At 39.1% G+C, this 24,346-nt stretch overlaps 1 protein-coding gene across 1 annotated transcript in view; it reads right to left on the bottom strand.

The window, feature by feature from the left end:
- The window catches only part of ANO6 (anoctamin 6), a 69,917-nt gene that overhangs the window by 30,531 nt on the left and 15,040 nt on the right, over positions 1–24,346 (bottom strand). Inside the window, exons 2-3 of the mRNA XM_030263784.4 lie at positions 12,683–12,759; positions 4,189–4,317 (exon numbers count right to left, since the gene is read on the bottom strand). Of these exons, the coding sequence (XP_030119644.4) occupies positions 4,189–4,317; positions 12,683–12,759 (206 nt within the window). The remainder of the gene's footprint in view (positions 1–4,188; positions 4,318–12,682; positions 12,760–24,346) is intronic.

Genomic DNA, 24,346 nt, shown 5'->3' with positions numbered 1-24,346 from the left:
TGCAGGTATGACACATGCTAAGCAGTAGGATAAGTATAATTCTTGTTTGAAAAGTTACCCAAGCTTATTTTTGGTCATGCTTTTTCTTTTTGTGGTTTTATTGTTGTTAGTTATCTGAACTAGACAAGTAGAGAGGCAAGAACTGTTCAGTGTTTGCTTATGAAAACAAAGTTCTCCAGCTCTGCTGAAGTTCTCAGTAACACTACTTTAAAAACCCCAATGAGATGTGTATAATACTCTCCATGAGTGATAGTTTCATTCAATTAAAAAAAAATCAAACAAAATCCATCTATTTCTGAGAAGCACAAATTCCTTCATGGCTGGACGTGAAGGTTTTTCCCACATTCCCATTTAAATTACTGGCAGTCTTTCTGTTTATTTCTGTTGGGGGGAAATAGATAGACTAAAATGACATTCTGCATTGATTTATCTTGAATACCTTTCTGGCCCTGATCCTTTGACTTTCAACAGTGAGCTCCTTGAGGACCTCAAAAAATGAAGCTAGTATTTGGGAGCATTCCCAAGCATTCTAAAGAGACTGGAGATATTTAAATTCTATTCTGATGGTAAGCTATCCTGACAAATAGGGTACATAAATTGTAGATTTAAAATACATGCTTTGAGCAAGAATTTCAATTGCTTGCAAGGTACATTTTCTGGAATCCTCTCCTGGCAGTCTCATTTTTGCTAGTGCTTGCAAAATTAATTGTATACCAACTTTAAAAAGTGTGGAGCTTGAATTGAGCTGCATATTTGAAACTTACCTACTAGCTTTTGGATCTATAAATTACATTAGAAACTTCCCTGAGGTTGTCATTTCATTCATTTGATTTTGCCTACCCTAAACCAGATTTCAGAAACAGATGAAAATAAGAGAAGTCCTGTGGATCTCCAAGAGCTTCAGTGTAGCAGCCAGGGGCCCTGCAAGGCCTGGCTGCTTGCCTAGGATAAGAAATGCCCAGTCATGATGACTGGACCCAAGTAGCCCCTCTTCCACATTGGGACCCTTGTTATCTCTCTGTAAGACCATAGGTCATATTCACGCGACCCTGGCTATTGGACAATTTCCAACACCTTAGTACCATATATAAACCCCTTTCTGCCCAGTTTGGCAGAAGAGCTGTCACTGAGACCCTTTGCAGGAGCTGCCAATAAAGGCACCGCTGTGGAACTGCACACAGCCTTCTCCTCTCTCCCTGTGTCTGCCTAGGGTGCTTAGCAAGCAAAGAGCTGAAATCACTGAAGAGCTGAATTCACCAAAGAGCTGATCTTTCCTAAGAGCTGAGCTGCTTGCTAAGATTGCCCATGGCTGGGAGCTTGCCTGAGGAACCTGGATAGGTTGTGCTTATCAGCCCAGCGCTATCCGGGGCACCTACGGCAGCCGGGGTCGACAGACTCCAGGCCCCAGGCTGAAAGACTTCAGCATCAGAATAATTTTTTTTCCTTCTTTCAAATCACACCCATGTTTTATTTCCAGCTATTTTCCCAGGAATATTGCTTACTACTATAAACTAATGCTGGACCATTCCATTACATTTATCCAATTATTCAGAAAAGAGCAGAAAGCCATTCAAATCCAATATAATGGATACTCTCAGGATCTGAGTCTTCTCTTGCTGCAGAAGAACACGTGGATCTATGCCCTGTTTCTCTGAATCCAGTAAATTGGATACCTAGGTTGTGGTCTGATTTTCAAATCCTTCTGTCTAAACTCAGTAAGAATTTGGGGACTCCTCCACATTTATAATGTATCATTAAAAACCCACACACGGCAGCACACAAAACATTTCACTTCAGAAATCTACAGATGTCCACTAATAATTTGAATTCTGAAGTGACTTCCATATCATGCAATTAGGTGGGGAGTTGTGTGTGTCAGACAGATTTTTTCCCAGTGACAAATCTCTAGATTACACAGACCAGTAGCACTGCACATAACCAGTGGAAAACTTGCTCCAGTGACTTGAGGATGTCACCCTACGAGAACAGACTTCACTGAATCTTCTATACTTCAGTAAGCTGGAGTTTCCAAATTCTGAGCACAATAGAGCTCTGGATAATAGCTCTATAAAACTGTCAGGGGAGTCAAAGGAACTTTGCATGAGCAAGGAACTCCATGCTTAAAGCACCCTGAATGACACAAGATACTACTTATAAAATTTGACATTTTCAGTTCATCATTGATTAGACAGTGATGTATGCAGTATTTAAAACTGATTGTACATAGAAATGCTCCTTATTTTGGTTGCATTTCATCACAAGGGGGGAAGTCATTTGTCTCAGAAAAAATTACAACCAAATAAACAACAATGTCAGTAAAGACGAGCTATCAAGTTGGTTTTATGCCAACATTGATGAAATATGAGCATATCTTGGGCATCTTAATTTCAATCTCAGATATGAGGTATACGTGTACAGTCCCCCTGTTGCTTCAGCTTCTACTTATGCATGGAAATGCTGTTTTTGGCTTCATTCTGACACATCCCAGTCATGCTAGGCTCGTGTGTCACTCTCCTGGCTGTACTGTCCATACAGGTTTTGTTGGCCACTTTGCTGTCAGGCTGCACAACTGGCTCTTGCTCAGCTTGCTCTCCACGAAAACCACCAGGGCCTCCTCCACAGAACTGCTCCCCAGCTGCTCAGTCTTCCCCTTATCTGGTCACTTGTCTGATATGGTCTTGTCCTCACATGTGTTGCGCGTAGGTAGATTGCTTCCTCTTCTTCAGCCCAGCACAGAGTCAATGTGACTGCATATCTTTGTGGACCTAAGACCTTGGAAGCTAAAGTTTTTATGCAAGTACCTACTTACAATCTCCTGGTCTAATTATTAATGGTTTCATTCTGGCTATTATCTTAACATTAATGCTGAACTGAAAATACCACTCCACTGCTCACATTTAATTTCCATCACTGCTTAGAAAAGATGCTCATTATATTTTTAATATATTTGGGCAATGGCCAAGTATTACAAACATAAATGTAAAATGCTAATTGATGAAAACAATTCTTTCCAAAGGGGCAGCTTTTTCAGTTTTTTTTTCCTAATTACCTCTTTCAATTAATTTATATTGCTGATCCTCTGATCATGTGTAATACAACATCCACCCACAGCAGGACTCCCTCAAACCCCACTAACGACATTCCTTATGGCTGTCCTGTTAATGCCAACAACAACACTGTGTAATGAGTATCAACCAACTCAGCTACAGGCCTTTTTACTCCTACTCCTCTATTTCCTAACTGCAAATTATTATTTGTATATGAGTTGCTTTAAGTGATATCTTTGTCCCTGCCTGTCTCTACGAGAGGCTGCTGCTGGAACATGGATTATTACTAAATCAGAGGAGGATGTGGGTGGCTGGGGGAGTGCAGATGCCAAGGGAACAATCTCAGGCATGCTTATTTCTCAGACAGTTTAGTGGCATGGCTGAATTTGGTTTTGTGACCCTAGATGCTATAATAAATGTAGTCCTCTGATAGAACCGATCAAAGAATAATAGTTGAAATTATTAAAGAATAATAGTTAATCTATTATTGTGCTTCATTACTAAGGAGCTATGAAGGTATGGATGCTAAGGAGCATCAAGAAATCACTGGCTTGAGTCAGAAACTTTGCAAGATCTCTAGCAAGGGTAAAGCTGCTGAAGTGTCAAGGGAAATAATTGTACAGGGAGAAATTCTGGAGGCAGATGTACAGTTATTTCCCTTAAACAACTTAGCTACATTATCAGAAGTCAGCAGAATGTCAGCAGCTGTCTTGCTGTGAACTGGAGCAACTGGTCAGCCAGTTCCTTTGGGTTCCTATGAATACTCTGATTTTATTACCAAAGTCCATAAGGGGCCTAATTGAATCACTGTAGGTACAGAAACTTTTCCCGGTGTGAAGATCTTGGTGTCTAACTCTAACCTGACACTGGCATTTTCCTGCTCACACCTTCTGAAAGGTGGCCTCCCAGGAGGATGCTCTGAGGTCACCAAGCATACACTGACAGACACAATATGCAGTGCTCTGCCCATCTACACAGCAATCTCGCAGCTCAAGCCCTGTTCTCTGCTCAGTTTGATGGGCTTCAGTCTCCCAGCTCCCAAGAGTACTTTGAGGATAAGACAAAGCAATTGCTGTTCTGGGTGAGGGCACTGTCCTTTCTGCCCACAGCTCTAACACCCAATATATGAAAAATAACTTACCTTTTGCTTTTTACGATCACTCCTCTTATGAGCAATTTTTTTACTTTCATCTTCATACACCAAAACAAAGTCAATTCTTCGCTGCCCATCTTTGAAGAACAAGGAGTCAGGCTTATCATCAAAATCCACCTGAAAGGCAGATGGCATAGATTAATACGAAGATCTTTACTTGCTAGTTACTTACTTGCTTCCCTTTACACAGTATTTCAGGGAAAATAGAAATCCAATATTATCAGCCTTGTGTAACAGAAAGCCCAAAATGACAAAGTTGCACAGAGTAAAATGAAGAGAAAGAAATTATCCAGAGGAATTTGTCAGGTCTCTGCATGACATCAAATCAACAGAACCTTGATCTAACTTTCTTCTTTAAAAATGGTACATTAGCTTTTCATAATGAGAGAAGCTCTGGGATGCAGCATCAGTACCAAATAACGCATCTGTCTAGTAATTTGTACACCATCATGGACATATCATTAGATAGTTTGTCTACAAGATTGTTGCTGCCTGATGGGAGTCTCAGAATTAGTGCATTCCCATCTGTTCTCTTACCTGAACAAATGTAAGCATCTCTGCAATTACTAAAAAAAACCCCAAAAAAACCCAAAAAAAAGCAGTAGCTTTGTGCGTGCTTATACTTAAACCCACTGCTGCCAAGAGAACAAAGAACATGGTCAGAGCAGAGATGAGATCTCCAAACAGACACATATTATGTGGATTTATTTCTCATTTTATCTGCAACAACTCAGCAAGCAAAACCACATTGTTGTGTGCCACACATCCATCATGTTATAACAGGTGCCAAAATCAAAAGTTTTAATATATCCATAAGCCATTATCTAGTCCCTAGAGGAAAGTAGGATAGATTGTCATATCCACTAATAACATCTTAATGTGTTATTTTGTGCGTGAAATGATACAGATACTTTGGTGACAGGGAAACCTGAATGCTTGAATAATGATTTTGTAGTTCCTTCAAGTACTCTGGGGGCAATATCACACATTACCAACCCCCTCCTTTCAGCTGTAATGTTATCTGAATCATGCTATGCAATGTGCACCAACCTTTCAGGTACTTGGCCAAACCCGTCCATGCTGTTAATGGAGGCGGTACCACCGAAGTTGATAGATATCAAAAGCCTGAAGTGGGACTCGGCATGGCATTAGAGACAGGAACATCTCCAAAACTGGCAAGGCTCCCACACAGAACTGCAGAGGAGCTTTGGCCTCCAGCTGGCTGGGCATGGAGGGTAGGCCAAGCTAGGATCAGGTCAGGAAAAATGACACAGAATAATCTCTTGCATTTGCTGTGGATGTGGCAATGATTTCCAGATGTCCCACGCCTGGAATTTCCCTGTCAGTTCAGACCAAATTTCGTGAGACATGCCAGGTCAGGTTTTGGAGCTCTAGGATGTCTGGCCCACAGAAAGGCCATGGATATGTGGTTATGGGGTCAGAAACCCCAGCAGTGCAGCCTGAAATGGTTGTTCTTCAACTGTGAAGAACCGAGAAGAATGTCAGTCTGCAGTCAGGAGCACCCAAGTTCCAGGGAGTGTATAGTGTTTTAGGAGGCACGTGTCAGTTTTTCCAAAACAAATATTTCATGGTTTTTTTTGCAAAACCTCTCCCTGTAGATTATTTTGTAACTGTTTATTGGTTGAGCCAAAACAGGCGATCAAGATATGTCTCCCCGTAATTATGACAACATTTCTATATTTTAAATAAACTCAGGGGACTTTAAACTCACTATTTTTTTATGTTGCACAAGCAAAGGCTAGGACCTGCTGCAAAGAGGTCCTGTTGACTTTGTTGCTTCAAAAGTCTGAGCAGATTCTTGAATAGAACAGTTTTCTTTGAATGCCACCTGTGTGTCGGGATTTGTGACAAATCTGACAGCAAGCAGCTGCTGACACACATACACATATGGCCAGTATACACACATTCTGTATGTTAGTTTCACAGCCTGGGACAGGATTTAGAGACTACCTAGGCAGTCACCAAATCAACATACAATTGCATACTGTGAATAAAGTTTTAGGAAAAAAAGGCATTCAATTTCCAGATGATGCCACCAGACCACAATGACCCCGAGTATCTCTATCAGCCAAAGCAAGTCACAGGTGTAAATTTCTAAATTCTTGAGAGATGAAGTTGGCATTGTCCTATCAAGAAATCAGAATTGGCCGTGACAAGCTTTCCTCCTGCTGAGGACCAGTCACAGGTGTAAACCACAGCCTTGCTGCTGTAATTTCCAGTCTCATTTAAAACATAACCATGATGACTTCATGTTGACAAGACTTGCTGTTGGGAGGAAAGCACCAACAAGAGCCAACAGCCCCCGTGGAACACATCCTGGGAGGTGCCTGAGTAGAAGGCACAGAGCCCGGCCCAGGAGCTGCTGCTCTGCCCTGGGACCCCAGCAGGCTGGGTCACATCATGGGCTATAGTGTCTCTGTGCTGCAGTGTGGAAACACAGCGCCCAGATCCTGCGGTAATGAATAACAGGGGGAAGGGTTGCCACTGCATAAAGCACGAGATCTTGTAACTGGGCTTTTTCCTCTTTGGAATCCTAGAAACATCATTATAATAAGACACACAATTTAGTTGTGAAAGTCAAGCACTTGAAAGCATAAAAGTAGTAATAGCTTTTACTGTTTTTACACTACATCTTTTAGCACATTTTCTGATATGAACTGTCCTCAGGACAGAGAAGAAAGAGATGGAAAGTAGTTTTCCTTTAAATGTAGTCCTTTTTAAGCTTAAAAAACCAGCAATTATCAACAATAGTGGATTATCAATAATAATGTATTATATTAAAAACTATATATACAATAGTTATAAAAAACAATTTATAAAATAAAATTTGCCTGTTAAACCAGCATTCTGACTGATAAATTTACTTACATAAGTGTTGTCAGTCACATGTGTGTATAACTGTTATTGTATACATACACCTTCATCTCTCTTTCACACACTATGCACATATAAATTGAATATAGCTGAAAGATTAGTAAATATTGGACCACATGAATCCAGATACACAGAAATTTATACTTATGGAGCTAACTTTTTATATGTAATCTCCATTGCTTTTAATTACAAGGGCATTGTTCAGTTGACCTTTCCATAGACACTTTATACATCAATAAAATAATAAAGAATTGACTCATGAAGCCTGATTACTTAATAGATCAAGATTTAGACCCACACAAATAGATAGTTATGTAGCTCATAATAAATTAAGTATTGCTCAATCAAAATTAAGAAGTAAAATGTAAAAGAGAAGGTAATAGCCAAGTTTCCAAACAGCCACATTAACTTACATGTGTGGGGTATTTTGTAATCCCTACTGGATAGCTGGTAATGAAAAATCATATATTATTCAACATAAGTACCCAGGGATAAACAGGACTGGAAACCAAAAAGATGTAGTGTACTTTGAAGTTAGCATTCCTTTGAGACAATGTTTGTTTTGGGACTTTTTTTAATATGTAATATTATTTGACAGTTTTACAAATGTTACTACCATAGCAATGCACACAAGCTTGCATGCATAAACGAATTAATGGGGCTGAAATTTCAATACAAATTTTTTTATAGTATCAGTAGCAAATTATAATGAACAGGCCCATTGGCACCTCTTCTAAAACACAGGACTATTTACTGCACTATTTAATTTTTTAGCTTTGGCATAAACACGTTTTTAAGTACTGACAGAGGCAATCAGTTGTGCACTCTAATGTTTTAATAATACTCTAATGGACAGCAGGTTAATACTGATTAACACCAGTAATAAAAAAAAATAAATATATCTATTTAGCTGTGAAATAGTAATTATACTTAGCACACAATCTGCAGCCTTTAATAACTGCCCAAGTGCTGTTAAACCAACTGCTTGCCTACCAGGGCACTATCAGTCGCTTTTTTAATAGAAGGAATCTGAAGGCGAGAAAGACCTGGCCACAAATAAAGTTTATGTAACACGGAGGTTACACTTCTATGGGTTAGCCTAGAGACAGCAGTGTGGCTGTACCTCTGTGTTTCAGTTCGGAACAGGTCCTGTGAGCATCACAGGCACTTCACTCTAGGGAGGAGCCTGTGGCAAGGAAAAGCCCAGAAATGTGTGTAATGCAGACACCACCTCCTCAGCACCAAATGCCTTTTCCACAGCCCCACTCGGGCCCTCGGTGCCAGCAGATGGGATTGGGTTGGGATCCCGCTGCACTGGTGCACCCACACTGAAGGCGCTGGTCATAAGCAGCACTCTGCCATGCACTCCCCTTCCCTTACACACCTTATCTCCCTACTCCCTGAGCCTGTCCCCCTGTGGCCGCCTCGGCAGAGGCATAAGGAGCTTGCTGCCCTCTGGTAATCCAGCACAAGCCATCACCAGCCAGCAGCACCGGCTCCCCCAGACCCCGGGACACAGCAGCACTTGGGAAAGGGGCAAGTGGGAGAGGAAGACAAGCTTGCCCCAGCACAGAAGGCTGAGGGAACTGTTTTGGCTTCAAATGCCCACACCATGGAAAGTCTCCTCAGCCCCTTGACCCAGACTTCGTCAGGAGGGAGATTTCTGTGTGCCCTCCGCAAGTATAACCAGGCTCGCTGGCGCCTGAGGGGAGCCGCCGCGCCTCGCTGGGAGCTGCTCCCGTAGCCATGGCTACCCGTGATGCCCGCAGTGGATTAAAGGAGAACATGCAGGAGGAAAGCTCCTTCCAGCAGCAGCCGTGTTCCAGGGACAAAAAATGGTTGCACTTGCAAGAAACCTGCCTCACTTTTCCAGGCTTCTCTAGGCATAATATAGTTAAATATTCAGTGGGGATAATGGTGGGATGGGCAGCACAGAGACAAGCGTGAAGAAAATATGTGCGCAGGAATTGCAGCTATTTATTGTTTACTATACTCTGAACAAGCACAGTATTGTAAGCTGGATTTTTTAAATAACAAGAGATTCTGCAGGAATGATTTATCTATCTGGAAAGATGAAAGAAGTGCTTTATTTTGCCTTCAAGAGCCTTTGGTGTGACTGCAAACAGTGCCAAATGTAATCATTACTGGAGGGATAAACTACTTGTCTGCAACCTCACATAATTTTCAGATATGCTTCAAAACAGCATCTTGCAGCATGCCAGTGAATAAATCATACTGGGAAAGAAGAGAGCAGAGCAGAGCCTATGTAACATTGCCTCTGCTGATAGGCACCTGCAAAAAATCCTCCCACTAAGGCACAGAGACAGGCACAAGTTGCACTTCAGTTGTGGGTTTTATGAAGGGGAAAATTTCAGAGTGCCTAATTAGGAACACATTTATTTCTCTCTGTCTGCTCAGGAAACTTTAAAACAAGTAAATAAAAAGAAAATAAACTACATTACTGGGGTATCAGGAAACATAATTATTTATAAAGGACTTTGAGATCATCTGAAGAAAATATTACAGAAATACAAAGTTCTTCTTACTATCACAGCCATGTAAAAAGATTTTTTATACCTTTAGATTCTGAGCAACCAGTAGAGACAACTTTCTGACATTAAGACCAACACAAGCATTTATTTCTGGATTATATTGATACATATATAATATATAAGATTGTACTGGAAGATGTAAGTTTATTTGCATACTGCAAAATAATGCTGGTCTGTCTCCAGGGGGTCATAAAACTGCTGAGCCTTTAACATTTTCCTTTATTATTAATATATTTTAATAACAACAGAAGACTGTTTTCATTCTCTTTTTAGCAATAATGTGAATATTAGCAAGCACTTAATCAGAAGAAGTTTTTTTTTTTCATTTCCTCAACATGCAAAGGAATTTTAGCTATGTAACAAACTGAAATAAACTGAGACTAAAGAGAAGTAGAAAAAAATATGGGGTGTCACTACAGTCATGCATTTCTGTCAGCAAAAGCAGCTGGTAACCGGCCAGGCATTGGGATGCCTTGTCCCCTGAGCTAAGTTTGGAGCAGACACCCACTTGACTTCCTGTCTGAGCGTCAGGCTGCTGCTGGCTGCAGGAGGAATTCCAGTCACTCCTGATTAGAGAGACACCAAACGGCCTTACGTTTAAAGAAAAGGAAGAAAATGCTGACTGAAAACCTGCTTTTCAGCAACTCCCATCTTTGTTGGATGCAAGAGCTGGGAAATTCCCTCTTTTGAACTTCCCAGAAGCCTTTTTGCAGAAGAAATTGTATGTGAGGGGCAGCAGTAATAGAAGGTTTGAAGAAGTTAACCCTCTCTCTGCAGATATTCACTTAAAAAAAAAAATCTTATTGTTATGTGCCAATTCAAATTATCTACCTATAAAGCAGATAAGCTGCAAAATGAAACATGAGCTGGAAAAACCCTGAATTAATGCTGTCTGTGCAGTTTTGTCTTTCTTGTACACATTGTTTATGAAACATTATTGAATTGTATCATCACATCACATGCCATATTTCTATGCTCCTTGTAGTAGCTATGGAATACTCCTTATTATTATCTTCATGTAATGTCTGATGGGGGATTATTGTTGTTTTTGTTTGTTTATTCATTGGGTTTTTTGTTGGTTTTGTTTTTGTTTTGTTACACCTCATCTAAATAGCTCAAATGCTTAAAATAGGGATTTCTTTCTGACTATGACTTTGATATTCTCCTCACAGAATCTCAGTGTTTCGCAAATGTTGTGAAACTTAATTTTAAAAGATCCCCCAGGACAGAAAGCAACAGTATAACTCTCATTTTAATGGTCATAAGGCATCTAAACATCTATGCCAAAACCTGTTCACTGTCTCCTAAATTTGGAGTTACAGCAGGACAGTGACATCTTTCCAGGGAGCTCAGCAATTCTCTCTCTTCAAAGAGCAATACACTCGATTCCAGGTCCACATGTCACTCTCTTGCAAATGCAAACAGGGCCATGGATGTTCTCCTTTGGCACTTGGGAAAAAGAAAATCTGGCTGCAACTTTACAAGTCTTGCACAAAAATCCTTTAGAAGGGGTTGTCCAATTATCTAGGACCAAACTCAGTTTTTCTAGTGGTAAGAGCCTTTCATTCCTTCGCTGCAATTTCCTGCCACATTTAAAGTTTTATGAAGTACCACAGACAATATCCTCACAGATTTTTGGAGTTTTGGAGATAATTGTCCTATTCATGTGCCAAACAAGGCAGGGATTTTGTGGCAAACTTAGCATATGATCCTGTAATTAGAGAAAGCACCATAAGAAGAACAGGACTGTTTCTATTAGCCAGTAATTTACTTAGTTTTGGCTCCTCAGAAGAACTTGCAGAACTAAATCAAATTTCCAGAATACTTCTGGCTGCAATGCACGATCTAAGTTTAGACAAAAGGTACAGTACTTCCCTTCTATTCAACTGTTTCAAGTCAGGCTTCCTCTTCAATTTCTGTTTCTAGCTACAATTAACCCTAATGCATTTAGTAGAGTTTCAGCAGATGTCAATTTTATCTTTCTGTTTCCTCCAACCCAATGAAACTATCTAAATCAACAAGGAGAACTTGACATAGAAGGAGCAGTGCAGAGATACTTCTAAAACTGAGAAGAAACTACAAGTTCTGGTAAACATGAGTAACCAAAAATAAAAATTTATTTTGACCACCAATTTTCACTGGAAATAAAAATAAATTCTACCAAGACGGTTCAGAGGAGACTGTTCTAACCACAAGGTATACTACATTCTAGCTGTTTTGATGCTATTTCACTTCATAAAAATATGTTAAAAAAATCAATGAACCACAAGGAAACCCTAAGAAGGATTTTTATAACATCCAAGTCTAGGCATTCAATTGGGAAATAGAAGCTCTTGGTTGCTCCTCATGCTTCAAGAATGTTTAAACAGCTTCAATGAACACCTTGCTGTGACACACAGGGTCAGGGGAGTCGAGGATGTCCACCTCCCAGGAGGCAACTCATTTCCAGTTACTTTGGATATTGGTTTTCCTCTGAGATCTGAGTCAGGAGTTCTTGAGCTAGAGCCAGAAGCCTGCTAGCTGCAGAAAATCTTAGGTGAGCTGGGAACCTTGAACTTTGGACAAAGGGAATGGACAACTCCAGGTCTTTCTTTTTCTTGTCAGTTCAGTCTCTGGAGTAAGGAATTTCTTGGTGTCTCCAAGCCTTCTTAGAGCTTTCTTGAGTGTGTGTGTTTATATGTAGGGTGTGTTCAGAAGTATTTATTCTTTATACACACAAAGAAATCCTATACATTTGTGAACAAAATTACATAGAGAGAGGAGGTGTATGGGTATATATCAGCTTATAGTGTCTCTATGGGTCACTGATAATTGAGTCCAGTGCCTATGACAACCTGTACTTTCAGATCTGAGTCAATTACTTCAGGTACCTTTAGGGAAATGGGGATAACAGCAACTCAGATTTCATCACAAAGTTGAACTACATGTGATGCAAATGCAAAAGAATGCTAGTCTCCTGGAACAGCTACTGGACTGTTGCATACCTACAAGAGGAAATTTTACAGGTATTCATAGTTAAAGTAACAGGTACCCACCCATTCAGGAGTATGAAGGTTTTGTTGGTCTGGCACAGTTCCGTAAGTAGGAATAATCACCTGGTTCAGTTCCAAGACTAAAATGAAACATAAAAAATGAAAATATGTTAGCATTTTTGTGGTAATTTTTATGGGTTTATAGTTTTAATTTTTTAATGATTTGTGAAGAAGCCAGTTTATTGCACTTATTTAATGTTTCAGAAATAGAACAATTGTGTGTCACACTTCAGTTACAATCAGGAGGTGGCAAGAGAGTGAACCACCAGGATGACAAGGTAATGCTACGAGAACATTTTGACAGTGATGCATCACTACAATGATGCAAACAGCAACCCTTTACTAGTATTTTACTAGTTATTTCGTGTTTCAGAAACTCCATGGACTCTGTAAAAGAAGTTTGTTTTTCAATGAATAAGTGTACCCAAACTGGCTCCAGCTGCACAAATAACCCTAGCTTGTGCTGGCTGTACTTGTCAGGAAAGAACAAATAACAGTAGCAAAGAGTTCTTCTACAAGGCTCGGAATGGTGTTTTACAGGCTGTGATACTGTAATATTCACTCAGTAACAGATAACCTAAAAACACACCTACATCTTCGGTGGGTATTGATGCCACTGACACCTCAGCTGCTCCTCACCCATTCCATCAATACCTGTCAAAAAAGAACAACTTGGAAACTGAATTGGTTTCCTGAAAATACAACATAAACTAAAAATGACTTTGTCAAATATGCTACTGCATGAAGCCATTATCAAGCACACAGGGAATACTGGCTACCAAATCAAGCACAAGATAACACACAAAATTCATCCTAATAAAGTTACTGGAAGTAAGTTACAGAAGCTCTACAATTACCACAAGGTATTTGTAAGGTTTTGTTTCTCCAAAACTATTTTTGTTTCTTAAGAAGTCAGATAACATCCTGAGGCTGAAGATAACATCAAGTAGCTGTAGGGAGCAGGCTGCTTCCTGCCTATGCACGGCAGGCAGATGGATCCCATCTGTTATTTTTAGATCATTAAAGCTGAGACATATCTTACTTAAGTCTGTCCTGAGCTGAGGAAGGGTCATGGATAACACAGGTACCTAAATGCCAGTGCTGTCTGGAAAGGATAGCCTCAACCTACCAAAAGTAGTATAATACTATAAGAAGATCTCCAAACTCTAAAATAATTAGCCTTTTAGAATAGCTCAACACCCATCAGATAGAAAGCCAGGAGGAACACAGCTGGTTATGTTTTGGTTTAGTTTAGCTTTTTTGTTATTTGGTTTTGGGGTGGTTTTTTTTGGCTTAAAACCTTCATTGCTAAATGGCCAAATTTTCAAGACATTTTAAGAAGCTTTTCTTTTTCACTGATGATGCTCATTTATACTAGCTGAAGATATGTCAGAACACTTAAAAAAAGAGCACAACAAGATTACAAATCAACAGAACTCTCTCATGGCCTCCAAGCAGAAAATTCTTAATTTTAAACCCTCAGAAAGGGTTTAAATACCCCTTCATAGTGTTTGGTAGGGTCTTAGTTCCAGGTGGTGTTGTCAGTTTCCAGGTCTCTACTCTGGTGATAGTAAATGCTCCAGGGAGAAGACAAAAGCAAGTCAGTGAATCTTTTCTGAAATATTAGAGCCATAACCCAAAGGTCTGCCAAGCTGAATAATCAAGGTCTGTGAGCTCTCACAACATTAAGACCTTCAGAAACATTCCCAGAATTTGAAAAAAAGAGATGGAAAATGTGGACTAATGCAGTGTTCAAACGTCACATGTTGAGACAATAACATTCAGTCTCAGAAAACACAAGCATCTCTCAGCAGCTACTGAAAAATTGCTGAACACGTGCATCATTATGATTTAATGGATTCAGCTTAGACTAGGGTGAGAAGGGAAATATATACTCTCAATGTAAGTGTAATGGACATCTCCCTGCATTTCCTTCGTTCTTTATTCTCTGTGTGGACACAAAGATATCCAGATACAAAGTATTTCTGAAAACCCACAGAAGAAGGAATGTTTCTGCCCACATGTAATGGGCAGAGGGAAGTAGAAATATAAGCACCTTGTTTTGCAACATAAACAGTTGCTCTGAAACTCTGTGTGTCATTACACAAAACATGCAGTTGTGGACACAGACGTGAAGACTCTCAGCCACTGAATGGCAGAATCAGGAGTTAAAGTTGTCTTTTTGCTAAGTAACCACACCCCCATCATCAGTCTTGTCTAGAAAACCCTTCAGACAGAACTGAAGCTGGAAACATGGCATTCACAGGAAGAATTCCAATTGTCCCAAATCCGGATGGAACTGGGGCTGGTCAGAAATATCTTTGTGAAATTTGTAAGTGACTAAAATTTGCCTCTGCATCTGGGTCTTAACATTTGTACTTGAAATAATGCTCAAGAGAGTCCCTGGGTCATTGTCCCTATGGAAGAACTTACGTAAAAGGGGCCTGCCACTCTCAACTCTCATGAGACAATAGACAAGAACTTCTCTAAAGTTAATTACATCTTAATGTTCATATGACTCCAAAACTACAAAGCCTTGACACTGCTTGAAGGGTACTTAGATAAGATTTGTTTTGACAGTGGTTTGCAAGTGCAGCTGTGCCAATTTGTGTCAATTTTTTATCTGGAAGAGACCATTCTAGTCTCTGAGAAATACAAAAGCAGTAGTGCAAAACTCAGCTTTGCCAGAAAAAGGTGCACCCACACAAAGTGCTTTTTATACCCCCAAAATCACTTAATTTATTTCTTCTACCTCCCCACCAGCATTGTGGTAAAGTCAGTTTTAACTATGGAGGAAAAAAAGTTTGCATAAAAGCAAATTTTATACATAAAAGTTTGGTGCTAGACACTAAGAAAAATTTCCTAACAGCAGGAACAGTAGAAGAGAGTGCCTGGGAAGTCAGGTGAGGTCATGTGAGATATTCAACATCAGAAGTTATTTAGTACAGATTAATTAAATAACCTAGAACAATTTAGGCCATATTGAATATGGCATCACCTTTATGAGGTTGGCCTAGAGGAGCTTTTGAGTTCCTTCCTCAGACCCAGCTTCCTCTAAATGTAAGTCTGGTCCTAGTGTTCTCATAGTTATGTTTAAAGGCCACTGTGCTGAAATTTTATATTAAAATAACAGTTCTTCTTACTCATATCTTCAGAAATGTTATCACTCCTCTTAATATTTGAGTTACAGTACATCAAGGCTAGATGTTTGTGTTCTATCACCCAGCCAATCAAAGCAAACGAGGTGCAAGAGAACAAAGAAATCTTCTGGTTTTATGCCAGCATACTCTGATTTTAATTGACAGATACATCAAATTCTGTCTTCAAGCAATCCAACAACATATGCTTTTGTCAGAACACTTAACCTAATTTCTTTCTATTGTAGTTATAGTTCTGAGTGTCTGCTCAGTGATACCAGTTGGCCTTTGATCTAGTCCTCTCAAAAGATGCTGTTGTAAAAATTTTAAGTACTGAAAATGTGCAAACTACTTTACAAGAACATCTTGGTGCTATTTGAGCTGCCAGTATGTCAGTGGTGTTTCCAGCTGCCTGGAGAGTGTTCTTCAATGCAGGACACTGAAGTGAGCTGTCCACACCTCACACCTTCCCTCAAATACGCCAATGCAGCGGTACTAAGTGATCCATGTTAATCCCACACTACTTCTTTATAACCTATGTGTATCCCATTCTTTTGGCCAGGGGCCACGGGAGATGTTTATTCTACCAATTTTTTTTTTACAGAATTTTCTCTACAACTTTGCTTTCTCACAGGTGAACTAGAATTTCTGACTGGATTGAATAAAGACCAAAAAAATTCCTTGATAGCCAACGCAAAGTTTTTGGTCTTTTCATTAGTTAATTGATATTGACAGAGGATGCTTTTGTAAGTTCAGTGATTTCTCATCACATAATTCAAATTTAAAGGCTTTAATGAACATTACTACTAGTAATCTCTACCTATTGCTACAGGTGAGAGGCTATGGCCTACTGATAGACATGGTAGCTGTTCTTCCTTTGTTCGAAATATAAAGAAGAATTAAATATAAAGAATTAAACCTTTCCTTGGGGTCTGAATAGTGAAATAATGGAAGCTGTCCAAAACATATGCAGTAGGGATGAAAAGGTTTTTTGCATCTGTAAATTAAAGAGGACTGAGACAACAACAACAACAAAAAAAGCAGTATCCAGAAGTGAAAAAAGATGTTGTCCAAAAAAATTTAATGACAAGAAAACCACAAAAATGTTGGATAAGCTGATGTTTGAAAAGACAACTGGGCTTGGCTTTGTAACAAGGACATCGTCACAACATGCCTGAAGATGCCAATCTTTTTGTGACAAAGAAATTCTATATTTGCCATCATTGATTTCCACTCAAATAAAAATAACCAGAGGTGAAAAAGAGGTGCAGCACTCTTTTGGCTTGTAAATAACCTCCATTAACTCAAATTAGTAGGCACCAAATTATTCTGAGAAGTCAAGAAGATTTTACAACACTAAACTCTTAATACCTGGTATCTAAGAGGCCTGTGAAGACATTGTTAAGGACAAGATCTCAGCCCTGGCACTGAACATGGTACCTCATGAGCAACCAAGAATGCAAAGCCAGAAAATGACATCTGGAATCCCCAGGCTTTGCTATGGAGTTCACATCACCTCTCACTTCCCACAGAATTTTGTGAGAGTGTTGATAGTCTCTCACAGAATTTTTAAACAGTCTAAGTCCCAAATCCTCTTCTTACATGGGGAAAAATCAGTTAATAGAACACTGTGCTCTCCTAAGTACAAAACCAATGTGCTCAAGAACATCTGCTCAGCCCCTCAGTGGGACTTGCCTGCAGCCATGGAGTTCCTGTGTGGCAGCAGCTCTCTGGCCACAGAGAGCAACACACAGCTTTCCCAGGAATTGTCCTGGGGAAGGCTGCGAGAAGAGCAGAGAAAAGAATGAGAAACAATTCTTATCTTCACTTGCTGCACCTGTTGTTGTGCACATGTGGAATGTGTTATGGAGATTTGTTTACCATAGGTTGATTTCTTAATTGGCCAATGGTGATGGTGTTTGGATTCAAGGACCAATTGGGTCCACCTGTATAGTGACTGTCCGTAAGGGTGATGGGTTTCTTAATAAGTATAATATAATAAATTGGCTGACTGATCAGCCTTCTGAGAATCATGGAGTCAATGCTAATTATTACCCAGTGGGGGCATGCAGCGACATTCCTGCTCCCCAAAGAGGGAAGATTACAGTTTGGTTACAGAAAATGAGGCGCTGCAGAGCCAGACCGCAGTGCTGGGGCAGTGAGCAGCGGGTGGGAAGCAGGGCAGGAATGGGCAGCAGGCATTTGCTGAAGGAGAAGGGAGTAGATGATATTTCAAACCCCCATTCAAGCTTCCTCACAGCCCTGTCCTCACACAGCCATGCCTGAGGCAACAACTTTCACTACACATAGAAATGTGTGAACATTATGCACACAATTAGACATGCTCAGGTTTTTAGGCCTCAAATAGATTGCAAAATAAAATTAGTATAAGAACAAAACACATCACTGACTGGAAATTATCAGGAAATATTTACATGCAATTTTTATCTGAATTGAACATTTCCTGATAGATTTGCTATCACTGTCACCACATTAGAAAAGAAAAAAAAAAAAAAGGTGATTAGTAAAGTCTATGTGTTCTAATGAAAATCAAATGAAAAGATCATATCATGTTTGCCACAGTGAGGCTCAAAGAACTGGATGGAGTCAGATTGTTCCTGTCTTTTGGGATAACAAGATCCAAAGACTGTGGTCTTTTTCCAGATACGGATTTTTCCTAACTAGTGGTTCTTTGGGCTATGATATTTTCTCCATGCACATTTGAGAGCAGATATTATAAAATTATCGATGGTTTCACCCCATTCCACCAAATACTAGTGGCTTGCATTTAGTAGCATTCATTCTGCTAAATCCTGTGATTAGAGTGTATTTAAATTTGTTTTATTTCATACCTGTAGACCACATTGAAGAATGATTGATGATTTCTTAGAAAGAAATTATTCAACAATGAATTAAAAATCATGCTACTAAACCCCACATTCTTTGCTTTCAGAAAAGTTACGTATTTGAAGAGAAATTGAATTATTTTTATATCAAACTATGCTTTACAACTTATCATTTGCAGTTAATAAGAAATCTACACAGCTGTCTTCCAGGTGAAAGTCCTGTTCCCTTAGGGTCCCCTGCAGTCTTACAGCACGTGAGAAACACGGTGACAATTAGTAATGTTAAAATGTAGTAATGCCAAAATGGCTTTCCAGCTGTCAATAAATTACATACTTAGTGCACTCACATAGTGCAGATCTGCAGGTATCATCAACCCCAAAACCTAATCTATGCCACATAACAAGGAAAACATTGATTTTCATTTCAGAAGCCCAAGGTAACCTAATAACAAAGCTATAGATGCTGCTGGAGCACAAAGGAAGTGAAATGGCTGTCTTGGAAGATGATTCTGTCTTGTTTGAAACTTCTTTCCATTAAGTTATCTATTTTTACAGCTGTGCAAACAAAGGATGGGAACATGTGGAATGACTTTAAAAAATAAATGCTCTTTCATGGCTAACCCTAAGCAGGAGAGCATTCAGTTGGCTATATAATGGCGGGCATCACAAGTCTGAGTCATTGTAGTTCACCAAAAATGATAAAGTAAATAGCAGGCAGTTATAAAACCAAGAAATTTGACTTTGTGGAAATGATTCTGCTGATAGCAGTACCTAAATATTTAAGAGACACTGAATTGAAATGTTTAGGGGTCTCAGTAATTGTAAAACAGTTCTTATGCGTTCAGAACTCAAAGACGGCCAATTGCCCAAAACCTGTGGCAAAAATCCTAAAACATTTCAGTGAGACCTGGACCAGCCACAGCCTCAGCTTCAAAACCAAAACACTGGGCTAATGATGTTTTAGATATAACTCTGTGATTTCAGAGTAATCTGCTGAAAAGCCAATCTTGGCTCCTGTTTCTCACTGCTGCAGTGCATGCCAGAACCAACCTGGCTTCATCCAGTATCCATGTCCGACTCCAGCTGACTGTAAATCACTGCAGAAATTCAGTTGCTAATTAGAATATTCCAAATATTTTTTCTCAAGCTAAACAGTTTACCCATGTTCAGCTGAAATGGCTGTCAGAAAGAATTATTTTGGCTCTCATCTGTCAGCAGGCAATTTAAAGATAAACAACCTTTGGTTTTAGAATGTATTAACATACCTACCTGCTATAATTTTAAAAAATATTTTGTATGCTTTTCAGTTGTAAACTGATTGTATGCATGGTAAACACATGGCTCGCTTTGTCAAAGTATAAAGTAATGGAATAAAGTGATTAAGTCAGTAGGCATCAGACTGATGTACTTTTCAGGCACTAATCTCAGGTTGGAATATGGGCTTGAATAATTTTGTCTTCTCCACATATATCTTTTTATAATCTAGTAAGTAACTTAAATATAATAAAATTATGCAACAAACAAGCCTCCTTATATTTTTCAATTAAGGGCTGCTTTGGTTTAATTATATATGGAATCAGTTAGAAAACTACTGTAATGTTGACTGCCAAATGAGCCTGCTTCATGATTGATTCTGTCACACTCCTACAAACTGAGGCATACATACATGCATATGTATTTCATTTCTTGCATTTTAAACAATAGTGAAAACATTATAATGTCTGCTGTCAAAAATGTAAGTTCTTAGTTTCTAGAGTAGAGAAAAAGAATGACCTCAGCCACATAAAGAACATAAAACATAAGGGATCAGCTGCATCACTGAATTCAGCACCAGCTTACAGACAAGTTTGACTTTTAGCTGTGTTAGAAAGTTCTAAGAGAAAAATTTCTTTACTTGGAATAATCTGTTTTAGTCTGAAAAAGGGATCAAGAAGAATGGGCTGCATTTTTTTCCTGTTGCAGTAAATAAAATCCAGGTTGCAAAGGGTGAGATAGGCTAATTTTAAGAACCCAAAGGGTATTAGGACAGATTTGCAAAACATAGTAGGTATTTAAAGTTATAGATAAATTCTTGCTGATGTATTAAAAAATGTCCAAGCAGATTGAGAGTTTTTATGCCAAATTATATCAACCATAGCATATGGCCTTTAGTGACCAGAATGAATCAATTCATTAATTGATACATCAATTTCATTACTATAGTTAATGTTCCTCTTGCTTAATAAATTATTTTAAATGCAAAATTTTTTATAAATGCACTTTTAAAAAAGTACACAGCATCTTTAAGTCAACTAATAAGCATGTTTTTCCCTATGGTATATTAAATCTACTTACCAACAAGATGCATCATATACAATTTTAGAGAAAATAAGAATTATCTAGTAGATTAAAAAGATATTATTCAACAACAAATGGAAAGTTAAAGAAAGTGTGTGTTGAGCTATATACTTGCCGAAATTAATGTGTGTCTATGGAATTAAAGAAGAGATGTAGGCCACTAAAACAGGATTTGGGAATAACCAAAACATTCAGAAGTGCAAACTGCAATCATGACTTTGGAACTGCTGGCTAACAGGAATTTCCTGCCTTGCTGTCAGGCACTGTGGTTAATTCCCTGGGGGTTGCTAGGGTCCAGACTGGGTATAGCCCCTGTGGTTCCCTCAGAAATATCATTATGCAGTAGAACAGAGCGTTTTACTGCCTTAGCTACTTTACCAATCAACAAGAAACAATTCTTTCTCTCAGAGAGCCTTTAAAATAAAAATTCAGGTTGCTACATATCACAACCCATGAATAAAATCAGTAACTGCAATCATTCCTCTTTGGTTAATATGGCTCTAATGGCAGAAACTGGCTTTCAGGGTTCTTCTGAAAAATAAATTTATAAAGAGATGTGGTAAACAAGCAGATCAATAAGACTTCAAACTCGAAGTCATGAACACTGAAATAGTTCTGGTTCAAGACTGTTTGTCATTGCAAATCCTCATTTTAAAGACACAAAGGAAAGGACTGGATCGTGGTTTTTCTGTTTCAGAATTTTTTGTGACTACAAAAAAGGTAAAAGGTACAGAGTAATATCCCTTGATCTAACACAGATGATAGCAGATTTTAAGGCAAAAGAAATAATTTTTCAGTATAAACCCCAAACTTCAGGACCCTATATTCTTTTGTATACAAGATGGGGCTGCAATGACAATGACTCCAGGTTTGGCTAAGTAAAATTTGTCTGTCTAGAGCTTTAACTAATTTTTGCAACGTTAACTAATTTTTGCAAAAGACAGATAGTATATAGGGCTGTCAGAAGGTTGAAAGGAAGAAAGATTATCTCTTTGTCAAAGAATTTGCATATAGCCTCAGAGAAGGGGCCTGTGTCCCTGCTTCAGGATGTAATTAATACACGTGGTGCTGAGCAAGCTGCTTGAACAAGGTTTGGCCCAGCTTTTCTCAGCAGAGTTTTCAAGCCAACTGCCCAGGGTGCTATGCAAGGAGCTCAGCACTTCTACAGCGCAGCTGGGCATTCGTCACAAAGAGAGGTCATTTACAGCAGCATGTAGTGACAAGCCAAGGGGGAATGGCTTCCAACTGAAAGAGTATGTTTAGAGCACATTCTAGAAAAAATCCTCTACTGTGTAGGTGGTGAGGCACTGGAACGGGTTCCCCATAGAAGCTGTGCATGTCCCATCCATGGTTGTGTCTGAGACCAAGATGGATGGAGCACTGAGCAACCTGGTCCAGTGGAAGATGTCCCTGCTCATAGCAGAGGATTTGGAACAAGATGATCTTTAGGCTTCCTTCCAACTCGAACTGTTCTATGATGATGGGTGGTATGGTATTTGTAATAGCAAAACTAGAAAAGTTGTTTCTTAAAAATGTGTTCCAAAACTTTTGTCATTGGTGAGCATTTTTAGACAACTTTGTAAGAAAAGAAGGGAGTTTATCAACTATAAACACAGAATGGGATTAAGATCTGACTGTACAAAAGTGGTTGAAAATGATTTATTTTCTTGTGGCCCAGCAGAAGACACATTCCTGCCATTGCAATTGCACTGGATTCCTGCCGGTGCAATCTGGATCTCCCTGTTCAGCATCTTGTGTTTGCACAATCCATTCAGACGTGTTTTACCTTCCCCACATCTTACTAATCACCTCAACAGCCTACATTCCTATGAAAAGGTCCTGGGTTCCTAAAACTCCCTGTCTCCCTAAAAACAGGAGTTAGGCAACCTGATACTCACACCCCTGTTGGATATAGTGTTCAGGTGTGGCAAAAGCACCACAGAAACACAGAGGATGAAAGGAATGAAAGTGTTCTGTGCAATGCTTGGATAATTTGAGTTAAACAAGACCTAGAGCCATGCTGTTTATGAGGAAGATAAAAAGAAATCTGCAATTACTACCAGTTTACTAAATGAGGCAATGGACTTAAGAGGAGAAAAAGAACAATGATTGTGTACATAAACACTGTAAATTGCATGTAAACAAATGGCAGGGAAATGGAAGCTGTCTGGGCACTGCTAATGCTGATGCTGCCTAACTTCTAAGTGTTTGACTTCATAACTTTAATGCTAACATTTTTTAGTCATAATATATTATTAGCTGCAAACAATTAGAGATGCTATGGCTCCTGCTGGTAACTGGTAAAATTTGCATTTAAATACGGAGGAAGATTACTGCTGGCTATACTGTATTATTTAATTATACAGTCAGTTTAAAAATGAAATTATATCCAAAGCATTTGAGTGATTCCCTTGAGCAGAAATGATGTAATAATTATTACTGCAATTGGCATGAGGAATCTGTGCTGAAAGTCTAGAATTTCACCTAATCAGGCAATTTGATTAGTGGTCCATATGCAGCAGCACTCTGTGCTGCTGCAGAGTAATCTCAAAATGCACTGCAAGAAAAGTAATCATAGTAACTATAGACACTTTTTCTCATGGATCAAATTTATTAAGTTTCAAAAGTCAGTTCAGAATAATGTAATTAGTGTAAATACAGTACCATGATGGAAAAAAACACAACCAACCTTTATGGTTGTTCTAGCTTATTACAATCACTATGAATAAAAATTCTGGTTTCTGCTGAAAATTCAACCCATGATGCCCAGTAACTTCAGCTGGGCAAGGTCTGACACCTTTGTGCCAGATAGAAGACCACATACCACAGATTCTCTGGCTTTGAAGATACAGAGGTTTCTAAGTTCCTTTCTCAGAAAGGAGGCATTACCAAGAAGGATGCATGTGTGCACACAGTTTTCTAATAAGAGTAGTGTGGGCAGCGTGATGGAAAATAAGAATGTGCTCCCTCTGCCTAGCATTGGAAAGTCTACTCTTTCAACTAAAAATAATAAAAAAAGCATATGAAAATACCAACTCAACAAATTTATACACAAATACATTTGGAAAACATGAAGGCAATAAAAGCAAGCTCCACAGAGAGCACAAAAATTTTTCCCTGGACTTTGAGAACACGGAAGTAGAAGGATGTAAGATCCCAACAGCCATTACAGTCCTCTAACAAGACAAGGATGGAAAAAATGAAGTAGATTCCTCTGGAGAGAGAATGGCATGCTGAAGGTTCTGGTCATTTCAGTTACTGGTTAACAGCCCCCAGGTTTAGGTGACTGAATAGACAGATCAACCGCTGCACATTTACCAGACTAAGCATTGAGCTTAGGCAGGGTT

The sequence above is a fragment of the Taeniopygia guttata genome, chromosome 1A (assembly GCF_048771995.1).
Source record: "Taeniopygia guttata chromosome 1A, bTaeGut7.mat, whole genome shotgun sequence".
In the NCBI taxonomy this organism is placed as follows: Eukaryota; Metazoa; Chordata; class Aves; order Passeriformes; family Estrildidae; genus Taeniopygia; species Taeniopygia guttata.
Note: the sequence above shows the minus strand (reverse complement) of the source record. Positions and strands in the feature narration are given on the sequence as shown.